The 14,972-nt window shown below is 39.2% G+C and overlaps 2 protein-coding genes across 3 annotated transcripts; both read right to left on the bottom strand.

Moving 5' to 3' along the window:
• Positions 1–1,177: 1,177 nt before the first annotated feature.
• On the bottom strand, positions 1,178–10,541 carry gxylt1a (glucoside xylosyltransferase 1a). 2 transcript variants are annotated; one of them, XM_085282693.1, is made up of 8 exons: positions 10,163–10,541; positions 9,607–9,699; positions 8,802–8,988; positions 7,679–7,810; positions 7,340–7,591; positions 6,625–6,748; positions 6,274–6,446; positions 1,178–2,320 (listed from the first exon to the last, which is right to left on the bottom strand). In XM_085282693.1, exons 1-8 carry the CDS (start codon positions 10,378–10,380, stop codon positions 2,156–2,158), a joined length of 1,344 nt encoding a protein of 447 aa, XP_085138819.1. In that variant the 5' UTR covers positions 10,381–10,541; the 3' UTR covers positions 1,178–2,155. The 2 variants fall into 2 exon arrangements, with proteins under 2 accessions (XP_085138819.1, XP_085138820.1); XM_085282694.1 differs by lacking the exon at positions 9,607–9,699 and having other exon boundaries at positions 10,163–10,540.
• A 764-nt stretch (positions 10,542–11,305) lies between these two features.
• LOC146569967 (YY1-associated factor 2-like) lies at positions 11,306–14,968 on the bottom strand. Its single transcript, XM_085282695.1, has 4 exons — positions 14,828–14,968; positions 14,392–14,517; positions 12,194–12,346; positions 11,306–12,033 (listed from the first exon to the last, which is right to left on the bottom strand). Exons 1-4 carry the CDS (start codon positions 14,851–14,853, stop codon positions 11,793–11,795), a joined length of 546 nt encoding a protein of 181 aa, XP_085138821.1. The 5' UTR covers positions 14,854–14,968; the 3' UTR covers positions 11,306–11,792.
• Positions 14,969–14,972: the final 4 nt, after the last annotated feature.

Raw genomic sequence — 14,972 nt, forward strand, 5'->3', positions numbered from 1 at the left:
TTTGGCAAAACAGCATTTGTATGTTTCTAAAATCAATATTTGGTATGAGCACCTTTATTCTTTAACACACACAGAACTGTCTTAGGCAAGCGTTCTTGTCATTTCTTACATATTCTTCAGGAATAATTCTTCAGGCTTTTTCAAAGCTCTTCTTGGGATGTTGGCTGTCTTTTATGCAGTTCTGATGATCCCACAATTTCAATGATGTTGAGGCTCTGGAGAGGCCAATCCATGACTGACAGTGTCCTCACCTAGTTTCTGTCCAGTTATCGTTTTCCTGGCTGGCAGTGCATTTGGGATGATTGTCGCGCTGAAAAATCAACCAGTTGCTTTGCAAATGGAAATGCATGTTATGTTTCTGCATTTATTATTTCATTAATTTTGCCAAAATCCCCAACAAGCACCACAGGCTGAAATTAATGGTTGTCAAACTGTGTTTTTTCAGTAAATCAGCTAAAATAATCTGAACAGATTCTGTGGTTTAGCATCAGTCTGCTAACTTTCTATTTTGTCTGTGGCAATTAAAAAGCCACGTAAACCAAGGGGTTTACGTGGCTTTCTTCAATGCTTGAATGATTTATTGGTCAATGTTTAGTGGAATACAAAATACATTGCCTTAAATTGCATTGCATCTGAAAAAGATCAGATATGAGGGCTGAACTGAAAATGAGTGAAAAAGCAGCCAATGTCCTAACGTGAGCCTCGTCTTTTCCACAGTCATGTACTTACACCTGAATTAGCTTGTCATATTACAAAAACGAAAAGTTTTCACTGCAATACTTTACACAGTGTGTACTGTGCACTTTTAAATCAACAATAGGCTCTTTCAAATTAAAAATCGCACACCATTAATCTTTGTCACACTGAAAATGTTATGGCATTTTCAATTGAATTCCACCGCAAGCACAGATACTACAAAGACTTTGTCCTCTCTCTAGGTTCTTCTTTTCTCCTTCCTCTTACCCCAAACAGTAACAGCAGATGGCCACCCTCCCCGAGCCTGGTCCTGCGACAGGCTTCTTCCTGATAAAAGGGAGTGTTTTTTCCCCTCACCATGGTCACCAAGAGCTTGCTCAGCGGGGGCCACTGGATCATTAGGTTTCTATGAGTAATGTGTTTATGAGCACTGTAGTGTTTTGGTTATATATGCCTAAATAAAATGGGGGCACCATTAGGGTGTTATTTATAAAACATTTATTTAGCATACAACTGAGATGCATTTAAAATATTTACTCCAGTTTTGCAGTAAAATGTTCAAACATCTGTTACAATCATTGCTTTCTTAAATCAGCTGTGCGGTTTTTTTTAACATACACATTCATGCCAGCTGGTTTAATTAAAAACAACAGTCCCATATATTGTACCGTAATAAGACAATGTGTCGTTACTTGTAAAGTTAATGAAAAGAAAGATATGCTATGACAATATACAATACACGACGTATTGAAAACTACCATATCAAAGTACATGAAATGACAGACCCCTGTTAAAAACTTAAGACAGACATCAAAATTTCTTCCAGATGCACATATCCAACAAAAATAAATACTGATGAAAATGTTTAAAATATTCTCAATGAGTGCTTTCCTCAGAAGAACATTCTCATCTACAGTAGCAGAAAATAGTACCTGAAAATGACAGCATCCCTTTTCTGTGAAATAAACTGGAGTAGAAATGAATATAAAAATCTAATAAAATACTCTTGATAAGTCTTTTTTTATTCATAAAAATCAGTACAGAAATGAAAAGTGATTGTAGCTTCTAAAATAAAACAAAAATACAAACTGATTGTCTGACATACAGAAAACATTTTTTTCTTTTTGGCCATGAAGTCCAAAAATCTCTGCAGGGCAAAGTGGCATCAGTGCACTGTCCACTACAGTTATACCACATTTAACACCCATTGTGTTCATTTGATGGATATGCACCAACACTGGCTTTAGAATAAAATGACAAAATAAAATAAATACAATCTCAAAACAGGTTACCCTTCTGCATTCCCAGTGTCTTGATAGACTGTTTGTAAACAAATGATGACTCGTTGTTAACCCGAGTCTGTTTTTGATCCAGCTCACTGTCAACAAAGGAAGAGCTAGTCTCACCTAAGAGATGTTAGGCACCGTTTCTTTGATGTTACACCTGCTGACCCCCATCATCACCTTCTTCTCTGTGTGGCGTCTTGTTGAACAGACATGATGCTCTGTTTTAACCTCTTTGTAAGCAAGTGACTTGCTCTGCCGCAGTAGGTGTGGGTGGTTGTCTGCAGCGACGTCTCCAGCGGTCGAAGCAGCGAGGTCTCCAAGTTGTCGCCGAATTGGTACTAGGATCAAAAGTAAACATGTTCAGCTTTCCTACTCCTCATTTCAGACATGAAACAATAAAAACTGCCTTTTAATTGCATTCTTTCCATGCCCACGTCGTTTTCGGCTGCTGCACCAACTTAAAATGCAGCTCTTCTCGTTCTCCTGCCTTTATGCCTTTAAAATAAATAAATAAAAGCAGCACAAGTGTTTGTTTTTAACACCTGTTGTTTCCTGTGACAGCTTAAAGAAAAGAAAAAGCACAATGACAACTACATTCATCTCACATGAATTAAGTGCCACATTTATCACCGTCACTTCCAGACAAAATAACATTCTGTTTTTGATTCGTATCTGTCAATTCAGAGTGTGTTCGAGTGATGAATATCTATTACCCCAACTATTCGCAAATGGGCTTAATAAGACGTGACAGCGTCGGGGAAAACTACAGCTGCTGCATTCCAGATATGCTTCATTATTGTACGCTTTTGTATCGCCAAGTAAACAGCAAAGGGGGGGAGAAAAAAATTTAAAAAGAAACTTCCAGCCTCCACTGTGAATGAATATTGGCAGCCAAGGCTTTTGTCACGTACGGTATGCAAATAAGAATGTGTGCCTTTCACTTTTATATTGAGGTGCACCAATCTTTTACTGCTCGAGTAAATAAGGGAAATCACTATTTTACAATGTCTTATTTGACTCGAGTTTGGCAAAGTATTACATTACTCAAAGCGCACTTTCTTTATTATCTTTCATATAGTGCAGAAGGCAATAAAATACCATTAACAGCCTCCTATTGATTTTTATGTGGATGTGGCGGGTGCGTTGTCCACACAGCCATCATGATGTCTCAAACTAGCATCAGCACTAAAAATTTTACAACTCTTCTGTGGGCTTGGCTGGGTAATGGTAGTGCCCTTTATTGCAAGCTCCTCTGCTGGCTGAGAGAGAGCCTGCCTTGGGAACTAGGCTGACTAAGGGGGTCTCGGTTGGATCGAAATTAGAGTTTGTTCGAGAATTGCCTGCGCCGAGCTTTGGGATGATAGCCTCAAAAGACTGGAGTGGGAACAAAGTGGGAGGAGACTGTGGAGCTGAAGCAACTGAACGCTCTGATAAAAAAAAAAAGAAAAGAAAACTTGAGCAGAACAGCTAAAGATAAAAACAAAAGGAGAATCATTTTTAAAAGATCTTCAGATCTCTCTTCCAATACAGCGACTGTGAAACACGGCCCTTTATCTTAGAAACATCTTCTCAACTTTTTGCTTACTAACGAGAATCCGCAGCACTCCTCTGCCTCCTAAAACCTTGTGGATATGGTATGTGCTGTATGTGTTTCTGTGCTGTCTGAGAGACTGATGGAAGCATGAGGACCGAGTGCCCCCATAATGAAGCCTGCTCGTTTTCTTAATGGCTGAGAACATTGCCCGCACTGATAGCGGCCTGGCTCGGCCCTGTGGCGGTAATGGATGGAGACCAGCTAATGAAGCTTCCCTTGCTCCCCCCAATAGCTGCCTGCATGTTGAACGGTAAGCTGAAATCAAAATGAGCAGATCGCAGGGGAGCTGCCAGCAAAACAGTGAAAGAGCTCTCAGGCTCTTCTGCTTGCTCACTAATGATACAAGTGCTGCATTTTAGCCTTTCAAGGCCTATAAGCTTAAACACATTTCAAGTTTCCAGGTGCTTTTTTGTTCAGTCTTTATTTCCAGGTGGTGTCCTGTGTCCAGACTTAAAGATGCTATGTTGACACTTTTTACAGGTGTTAAATCAAAATCAGACCTAGCCAGTTGTTTCAAACAGGTAAAAATCACACCTATGTTATTTACATCAAAACGCCCAAAAAATACCAAAAAACCCAAAAACAGACTAATCCTACGAACATACACTGATTAGGCATAACATTATGACCACCTGCCTAATATTTTGCTGCCAGAAAGAGGCCAGACCTATCGAGACACGGAGTCCACTTGACCCCTGAAGGTGTGCTGTGGTATCTAACACCAAGATGTTAGCAACACATCCTTTAAAAGGTGGGTCCTGTATGGATCAGACTTGTTTGTCCAGTACATCCCACAGATGCGCGAATAGATTGAGTTCTGGAGGCCAAGTCAACCCCTAAAGTCATTACGCACCTCAAACTATTCCTGAACCACTTTTGTATTGTGGCAGGGCACATTATCCTGCTGAAAGAAGACACAGCCACCAGGAAATGCCATTTCCATGACGAGCTTACAATGTCTGCTGTATTGCTTAAGTACATGTCAAAGTGACAGTCACTTGGATGGCAGAAACCAAGGTTTCCCAGCAGAACATTGCACAGAGCATCACACTGCCTCTGCTGGCTTGAAAGAAACTGTTAGTGTCATTCACTTCACCTGTCAGTGCTCACAGTGTTAAAGCCTGATTGGTGTACACTGTTTGTGTAATCAGTGCCGAACAAAAAAAAAAAAGAAAAAAAAAAAAATCACACTCTGTGACATGAGTCTTCCATTACATAAAAAACCCCAAACACAGCATAGCCAGAGGAGCTGTAAATCTTCACAACCCTGAAGAAATGATCTAGATGGTTAAAATACATGTTTGTGACCTGTATTTAAAGATATACAGTCAGTCTTAACAAAGTGAAAAATATTGACAGACAATTGGTTTCAGTCCTTTCACCCAATTTGTGGACAAAGTGACAAAAAGCCTTTTTCTGGAAAGCAGCCACATTCAATAGTAGTTAAATAAATTCAGCTTTGCGTAGATTTGTCAGGCATTTGTGTTCACAGTGGTATAAAATCTAAGTGAAATGACCTCTTTGTCTAAACTGCATGTGAAAATGTTTGAATAAATGCCTTAAATGTTGAGAAGCAACAACTTTGGCTTGAATTTTTAACCTTGCAGTTAATAGGATACCAAGCAACCGTTTCACTGACTAAAACTGGATGGAGCCGACATGCCTGGTTTGGAAGACCAAAGACAGGATGATGAAAATGTTTAACAGGCTATTGATTAAGCACTCGTGGATGGAAGCATCTATAAGAGAAAAGCACTGACCTGCAGTGCTTATTGATAATGTAATAACTGGCAAATGTTTCTCCAAAATAATCTGGTCTTCCTACAAAACTGCCCTCAAAAAGCAATTTCTCACAAGAATAAACATGTCCCATGATATATTAAATATCTTCTAACTTTTTCCAGTCAGTTATTTCAAGAATGTGTTTGAAATAACTTTGGAAGAATAAATGTTTTAATACCTTCAGATATGTGGCTAATTTTCATATTTGATTTTTTAAAATATTTCTTACATTTGAAAACTTCTAAATTAACATGCAAATAAAAATGATTTCATGATCTGTTTATTTTCTATGAATTAAAACTGTGTCTGTTCTTTGAATGATTGCGGTTTAAAGATTCCAAGAAATAAACAGACACTTGTAACGTGTTTCTAAATGATTAAACTTCTGATAAAAACCCCATTAGGTTTACAAGAAACCACTGATCGATCACAATCCACACAACGTTAACGCCCCAAGCCAAAGATGGAAGAGTCGGCAGCACCACTGAACGGGCAAATTTCACTGGCTGACTGCCAGGTCCCACCCCCAGGCGTGTGCGGCTGTCCCGAGCAGGGGGTTTACCCTCGCAGCCGAGAGGTTTCCTTGATGAAGACTCGGGGCAAAATATTTGCTGTTTATTTGGAGTCTGTGCTTCGGAAACCGTTCAATAAATTACATTTCTTGACATAGTTTTGAGGGATATTTGCAAACTGTGAACCACTGAAACACTGACAATAAGTGCAGCTGTTCTTTGTAGCAACATTTCTTAGCTACTTTAGTGTACAGCTTGGATTCTCAATCTGCGTCTTTGGCTGACTTTCTTGCATGCTGTGTCTCATATACTTCACTGAACAGAGTTTTCCGTAAGAAGGAAGGACACTTGAATATTTGTTCCCCTTGTAAGGTAAGGTAGACTTCTGTGAAGATGCCCGTACCTTCTGAATTGCTTCATAGACAGCTCGAAATGCTGGCTGTTTGTCGTCATGATAAACTCCTCTGTTACCATGGAGAATAAAGACACCTTCTTGTTCAGCCTGTTGACAGTTGCTGCCATAGATACAGTGGTCTGGACGGTAGTTCCACTGGCAGGGAAACATATACAGGCTTTCTGTAACACAGTAAGATGAGTGGGTTGACAATGATTCAAAAGAAAACCATTGAAATCCCTGAAATTTGTACTTGACAGTAAACATCCAAAAGAAGAAGCTTCTTTAATTAATCTTTGTCTGCTGGTCTGACTTAACTATCATGACACACAATAACGCCATGTATGTGGTTGCACTAACCTGGGTTATGGTGGAATATGATATTAAGAAGGTCCTGATCACCCCAGGTGATGTTGAGCTTATACTTCTGGAGAAGGGGCATCAACATTTCCTCCCACTTTAGTGTAACTGTTGTCATGTCATTCTGGAACGACAAAACGCAGAAGGGATGTGTGTCATTTTGATTCTAGAAACCATAAACATGCCATTTTAGCCAATCAATCAATTGGGGAACACTTCCCATCCACGCAAAGGAAAGGGACTGTCTGTCAGCGAGCTCTCTAGGAAGCTTTAGCATTGAATTACAAGAGTGACCTCAGCTGGTCAATTTTAGTGGTGCAGAACAGCTACTTCTAAGGATTTAAGAACATTAGACAGCTCTAGAGGTTTCAGTCAAAATGCAAAACTAACACGGAATTGAGAAAAACATGCCTAATGCAGTCCTTGTTTTAAAAACAGTACTTATTTAGATATTGTATATTAAAGGCCATTTTATTAATCCTTTATTTATCCAGGTAAAAAATCTCATTCAGATTAAAAATCTCATTTCCAAGAGAGAGCTGGCATCATGGCAACAAAAGTCACATACCACATAGGTATATAACATTTAAAACAAATACAAATAAATGTATATCATGACCAAACCCTTTTTAATAGCTGATACACTTTCACATATATCATGACACAATGCGGTATAACCATTAGGCTGGTTAATAAGCAACAGATTTATCTTTACCTTGAAAAATTTTTCCCTGAGGCGTGTCATGTTCATGAGCATGACCCCTGAGTTGATGCCTGTCTTGCCGTAGTAAGGGTGGCGGGCAAAACGATTGTACCAGCCGATACGTGGTTCCTCATGTTCTGGAGCCATGGCAGCTAATTGCCTTGAATTGAACTGAGAAAGCAGAGCCCACATGTCTTCTACTGGCTGCAGAAAAATAATGTCTGTATCTACATAAAGCAAGGAGTCTACCTCCTTCAGAATCAGCTGCAAAAGACATATAGAAAAAAAAGATTAGTATATTCTGAAAAAGCATTACTGTATTAAGCTATCTGAATGTAAAAAGATACCTACTGGCAGAAAAAGCCTCTGAGAGGCACAGGGTTTGAAGAGTTTCTTCCATTCTCTTGCATTCTCCTTGGGAAAAGTGATAGGGTAGATGCTGGAATTAAACCTTGCCCGAACTCTCCGAGGCCACGATTCCAGCTGAAAAAATAAAAAAAACCAAACAAAAAACAGAAAAGCACTAATGTTTAATTGCATCTCTTTTTGAGCTCTTTCATTCATTATGCATCTTTGTCTTTAGAACAAAAAGCACCAAAAACTGGGTAAAGACTTTACTTTCTTCCTTACTTAGTCATAACTGGACACTTAATGCTGTTTCTCCTCTGAAAACAATGAATTGTAGAAGACTAGCTCCTTGATACAGTTTGCAAATGTGTGTTTTTAAGCAGCGGCCCCCAACCCCTGGACTGGTACGAGTCTGTGAGTTGTTTGGTACTGGGCTGCGAGAGTTGAGGCTCGGGTGTGAAATTTATGGTTTTCCGCGTTTTTATCATTATGTTTTTTTTATCATTAGCTCTGTTTCCCTGGGTCTTTTCCCATGTGTTATGAATAAAATTTTTTTGGTACTGGTTTTATTTTGTTGTATTTATCCACGACACCTTAAAGGCCACTCAGTGAAAAAATAGTTGGACATAAACGAGTCTGTGGCGCAAAAACGGTTGGGGACTGCTGTTTTAAAGCAGATATCTTGAAAACAGGAACAGAAAGTGACAAAAGTTACCTGCCATGGAAACCTGGTATTTCCACCGGAAAACAAGACCAACCTCAGGTTTCTTTATAGCATTGTAGCTAAGCTGCCAAAAAGCCATAGATCTGTTGAGCCTTGTATTGTTATAGCTCGCTAAGGTGACTCTGAATTAATCCTCAGGTATGTTTCTACAGGCCAAGGCTGCTAGGATACCTTTCAAGATACATTTAGTAACGCTAATCCTTTTTGTTTGTTTGTTTTTTACTTGCTGGTTTCCAAGTGTTTTCTCAAACACAATTAAAGATTTCTCTGTACTGTAAAGGGGCCTGAGATGACCATTGTTGTGAAGTTGCACAGCATGAATAAAAAAAACTCCAAAGGAACAGTTGGGCTATGAGTTGAGATGGGTTGAGAAACATAGCAAATGAAACCACATATGCTTACAGTGTTTCTGAAACTCTTGTGAAGTTCATCATCAGCAAAGATGTAAAAGTGCAGAGGCTTTTTGCTGAAGAGAACAGCAGACTTCAACATGGTGATTGTTTCCTCTAGCCTGGGGCCACAGGCCACAACAGCCAGGTGACTCCTCTCATCCCTGCTTTCTGCCTTCACTGCAGAGTTTGACCGCTCACTAAGAGTCAAGAGAGAGGTGGAAGAAGAAAAAAATTTAGGTGTTTATTTTTACATTAGAATGGATACACTGGCAAGTGCAAAAGAAAAAGTGAGTCTCGGCTGACTGGTACTCAGCCCTGTAGGATTGGAACTGTCATTAGATTTAACAGAGGGACTCAGAAGAGAACAGTCATTCATACTTTTTGCTGCCTTCAAGTGCTTCTTGTGAATTACTGCTTTCACGTTTGGACATAATGAATGTAGCCTGTCATATTCAATCATTTCCATGTATGCACAGAAATGTTTACTGTATGGAAAGCCCATTAACACAAATACAATAAGCAAAATGTTATATTTTATTCAGACCTCAAATTTGAACTGGTTGTTTCCAGCCTTGATTAAATTATACCACAAAAAACCTTTTATTATACATAAAATGAAAGATTTAATGCTTTAATGCTGTGCTAGTAGCAGGAATGCAAAAACTCAAAAACAGTCACACAGAACACTGTGGATGCAGCAGTTATCAAGCATGTACTCTGAACTGTGGATCTACGAAGTAGGTGAAAAGTGTAAAGCTGGAGGCAGTTGATTATTGCAACATGTATCATTCATAGTTTCACAAAATCAGGCATACCTAAAAGATGATTCCAATAAGCAGTTCACTCCACAAACATCAGCAGGCAGTCTCCAATATGGATTCCAGTAAGAAACTGACTGTGACTTACACCTGACAGAATAGAAACATCATCTTTTGGATCCTCAGAATCAAATCTCTCTCTCGGATATCAGTAGTGTTTTGCGATTTTCATTAAGATTTGTTTAACATGTGGCGGTTCTTTAAATCCAGCCTAAAGCTAACCTTAAGCTTATCGGTTATCTAGCAAGCTAACAGGTGGTAGCTAATGGTTGTTTTCAGATTATGTGGTGAAAAACAGCACAACTAAAACACTGAACCTTTTTAACTTATCCAAAACACGCCAAATTACTATTTGTTTGGTAGCTGGCTAACGTAAACTAGGTTTTACAATACATGTATCGGCTCGTACACGCTAGCTGAAGCAAGTAAACTAACGTTAAACTGCAGCGATATGCTAAAGGTGCAAATGAAGCTGTAACAAACAGGTAAAGCTAACTTCTACTAATTTTTGTAGTTTAAGTGTAAAATTGGTTGACACAGCTAGCTAAGCTACCTGTCAAGCCCTTCTTCGCGGTCTCGGAGGCCTTCCAGGCCTGGCCTTTTCCTGAGAAGGTGCCCGGTGTCATGACTTTTCCTGCCGGGTATTCCGTGTTCTTTTACTGTCCACCCGTCTCTGTCCTCTAAGGTGGAGGCTAGCTGATTGAACACATACAAAAAGGAAAAGAAGACGAAGATCATGCACAGGAGAAATGTGTGAAGATAGCATCGCATCTTGCGCTTCAGATTTTATAGGTTAAAGAAACATTTTCATGTTAAGCTTAGCTAGCTATCACACGACATATCACCAGCTAGCTACTTTATCGCATTATTAAGTCAGAAAGTAAGCAGACAGGCACAGTTGGTGTTTACAGTTTCAGCCCCACCCACTTCTGTTACACGTGTTTTGTCTTATCAGCCATGTACCCACACTGCGCCACAGTTTACAGTAGTAAGTGGCACATGCAGGGCAGAGGTGGAGTCATTCACAATTACAGCACACATTGTAGAAAAAAAACCAAAAACCCATAACGATTCTACAATCAGTATCATTCCTTCTTGAACGAAATTCAGGGAACGCTCAAAGCGCCAACTGAATACACGAATAATGAAGTTTTAAACTTAAAAGCTTAGACAAAATAGTCTCCTTTATGAAGTGGTGGTACATATTTAAATCTCCTGTAGTTACTGGTGTATAAGCAGTATTTTTAATGCATTAATGCGCCATATTTTATATCCGTGTCAAATGTGCAATACTTCTCTGAAAAGCAGGGAGGCGTGTGTGTGCGTGCGGGTGTGAATAAACAGGTGGAAAGATGAAAGCATCTCAAAATTGCATTTGTGTTCATTAACTGCAGAAATTTATTTAAGTTCTTTTTGATCATTAAAAACAAAAATAGCCAAATATCTACAACTTACTTTATTCAACATCATTTTACAATATAAACCAGTCTATAGATTAGATCATGCTCAACTCTACCAAGTGAAGGAGAAGCATACCGAGAATAGCTCATCAATATTTGTACTAAAAAGTTACACAGTAAACATTTATTGCATTCAACGGGATTAAAAACAATGACAGCCGGATAAGGCCAGAAAAACCAACAGTGTTATGATTTATGATAATGGTAAAATTATAATGCTTTTTTTTTTTAAAAAAAAAACAACAACAACAAAAAAACCCAGAAACATTCTCATCAACAAAGGTTGACATTAAGTGCAAAACACAACAATTTTCAGAGGATGAGCTACAATTGTGAGATGAAGACACATTTCTTCCACAATACATCATTTAATCTGTGCTGTAACGACAAACTGAAAGCGATGCTTGTGTGACACTGAGGTGTTAAATGCAAGTTGCCACAGCACGTGGCGCAGTTCCTCTGACGTCCAGGATTTAATGCTACAGTTCCTTTTCTCAGTTCATCATGATAGATTTTGCTGCAACAGGTCTTTGAACCAAGCAGACACCTTACATATTGACTCCTGAATTGTTTTACTATTGGAAGGCACTGGGGAAAAAAAGTGAATGCTATCATAGTGGCATATATAGTATTATTAAAATAATGTGCATTTTGAAGTTTAATCTCTGACTGAGGTTGTTGAGAGTGCAGGAGAATGGGTTGTGCTGACCAGGGCTGTGGATGTTAGTGAGTCTCTCCGTTAACTGACGAGCTTTCCCCACGGGGCGAAGAGCATCTGGAGACACCTCGTTCAGTATTATCAGAACTTGAGCCGCTCAGATTGTGTTGGTCTCCTGAGGCAGTGGTTACTGGAGTGGATGTGGGTTTGGCTTTCTCCTTAAAGTCTGTGATTATTACAGTCAAGTCTCCAACTGTGACCTCCAGATGCTGGGCGCTGCTCCTGTCTATGTTTTTTAACCTTGGCCTGTTGAAGCAACCCAAAACAAATGGGGTCTAAGTACAGCTTAAAGGGTAAAAAAACATTTCAGTAGCAAAAGAAAAGGAAAAGCAAAAAAGAAAATAAATCAAGGATTACTAAATAGAGTGACCCATTCATTGATTTCTTTGGAAAACAAATTCTTTACCTCATCTTTTTATAGCCCTTCTTTTTCAGTGTAGGTTCTTTATCACTTTTGTCTTTCTCTGATTTTTCTTTCTTCTCCTTTTTGGGATGTGTTGGTGGGGGAAACTGCTGATTTACTTGCTGTGCAACCAGCTGAGAAACAGGCCGGGGTTTTCTAAAAAAACAAAAAAAAACAACAAAAAAAAAAACAAAAACTTGGAGTTATATCAATTATTAATCTCTGCCTCTCTTCCACAGTGTCACTAATGCCCTGTCTTCCTCCCCTGACCCCCCAACCTGTCGACGGAGATGTCTGCCCCTCTCTGAGCCTTGTTCTGTCTGAGATTTCTTCCTATTAAAACTGAGTTTTTCCTTTCCTACTGTTGCCAAGTGCTTGCTCCTGGAGGATTACCTAATTGTTGAGATTTTCTCTGTATTATTGTAGGGTCTTTACCTTGTAATATTCTTATGCTTTGAGGTGACTGTTGTTGTGATTTGGTACAACATAAATAAAATTAAACTGAATATTTAGATCACTCAACCAGTAAGTCGGGTGAGTGAGAGGTTTAGACTGCTTGACTGTGTGTATTAGGTAATTAAAACAAATTTGTGTTAAACTCTTGTCATCAGTGTGTTAAAATGGGCTCCACAAGTTGATGTTATCCAAGCAAGTAGAATCATTCAAAGGTTTAATCTTAAACTGCTGAAGCTTAACTGGAGCATTGGAACAAAAAGATAGAATATTACATAAACGACAGTGATTGAATTCACAGATTCATATACATTTCTGATAAACTCTGCAATGTATTTTACAGAGCAACAACTGTAGACCCTCCTTCTCCACCAAGAACCTTTCAGTCTACATCAGCTGGGAAAACGTGTAAAGAGTTTTGCTCTCATGGTACAGCCACGTTTTAGTTTTACTATAATGACACAGACAGCCGCACGCTTGCACCCTATCAGGTGGACTTCTAAGAAGTATAATAGGAATGACGACTTGTCTGTTCACGCCCACAACAGAATTTAATCTCTGAAAATTTAGCGACTTTTTGCTGTTCTCTCACTACTTCTTCAAATTGCCATGGCTTCATTTGGCAGTGAAAAAGGCACTTGTTACAATTCTAATACACTGTGGAATTTGTTTTGTGACAATTCTCAATCTAATTTTGCCATGATGTCTTTAGACTTCTATGTAACCTTCAGTAATGGATTGACCTGACTCTTGGTCCAAGCAAATACATTTACAGTCTCACCTTTGCAATTAATTTTCTTCCTCTGTAGTCTTTCCTACAAGGAACAAACCCTATGCTTTATGTTTACACCTGCAGACACATGGCCAGTGTAGAAACTGGAAAGTACTATGAAGCAAGTTCAACATACCCATGGTATCCATCCGTTACCTAATTTCAGTTATCCTAACAATGGTGATCAAGATAAGTGGTCACAGGAAACTGATTATCAACTTGCTAAATTTAGTCCAAGGTTTCCTGATTTAGGTATAAGCGTGCTTACATGAAAGGGGTGGCATTGTGATCTGGCAGTCACACTTCAACTGAGCGGTTGATGTACAAAAGGAAGAGTAGACTATAATTTTAGAAAAAAATCAGCGATGTGAGATAAAAAAATAACTGTAGACTACCAGACACAATAGGTAAGATTTCAAATGCTTTGGTCAAAAAGACTGGAACAAAAAGGACTAATAAAATTTAGCCTATTTAAAGCTACCCAACCCCCCCCAATAAATTGAAATCCTGCTTCCTCATACGGGCCTATGACATTGACATATTATACTATATGTCATATAGTATATGACATAGTCTGACAATGTGTTAAATATTGATCTGATTGGAGAGTGGTTGGCTTTATTCTGATTTAAGTATTTTGGAAGGTTATGTAAGGCTGTAGAGCTGTACCATAATGAGAGATAATTAAAATTTGGTGTGTCCTCTGTACTATGAATGAGGTGGACACAATATTACAACTACAAATTAAAGTATAATTCAATTGAATGTAATAAAACAAAACAAAGGGAAATACTAAGGTCATAAGCCCAGCCACCAATAAAAACGCCTAAATAAAGTTGTCACGCGTCAACATCACAAATGTAAAAAAGAAAAAAATTGGGGAAAAAAGGAAAGAATGAAAAGCGACTACGTGAATGAGGTTTCGCACAGCTGTGGGTAATTAAAGCAGTTATGGGGTAGGTCCAGTTTTTCTTACCGAGTTGACGTGCCTTTTCTGACATCACACATCATGCACTTGAACGCCTCAGCGCTGTTCCTGAATGTGCACACGCTGCAGTCCCAGTAACCATCGTCGGAGGAGGGCTTCGATTGCCGCTTTGGCCTTCAGACAGAAACAAAACAAAAACAGAGGGACAGTGGCAGTTTTACAGCGGGAATGGTGATTTCACCAACTACGTGTGCGACTAAGGTTACCGCTGGTGGAAATTAACCCTTCGAGGAAGTAGTTTCTGCTCAGAAGGCAGTCAGTGAAGCAAAGCGAGTCTTCACTTGACACAGACAGTTGCCCCGTATTAAACCAGCAGCCAGCCGCCATGAACACTTCAGTAAAACGGCTTCATCCATTCACGGTGCTTTGCCTTCACGAATTGTCCGTTTAAGTCTAAATTCAAACACACTAGTGAAAGTTTTACCTCGTGGGACTCTTCTTGTCTCCCATTTTTTGAGAATCGCGGTCTTACAGGACTTGAAAAGGATCGATGTTACAGGTGAAAAGACGCATTTAGCTGCTGCTCAGCTGTCGGAGAAACTCCTGTCGAAGGGCGGTCACGTGCTGCG

This window comes from Mchenga conophoros, linkage group LG7 (assembly GCF_057382185.1).
Source record: "Mchenga conophoros isolate Kocher_MC1m ecotype Shallow Benthic linkage group LG7, M_conophoros_male_GT1.1, whole genome shotgun sequence".
Taxonomy (NCBI): domain Eukaryota; kingdom Metazoa; phylum Chordata; class Actinopteri; order Cichliformes; family Cichlidae; genus Mchenga; species Mchenga conophoros.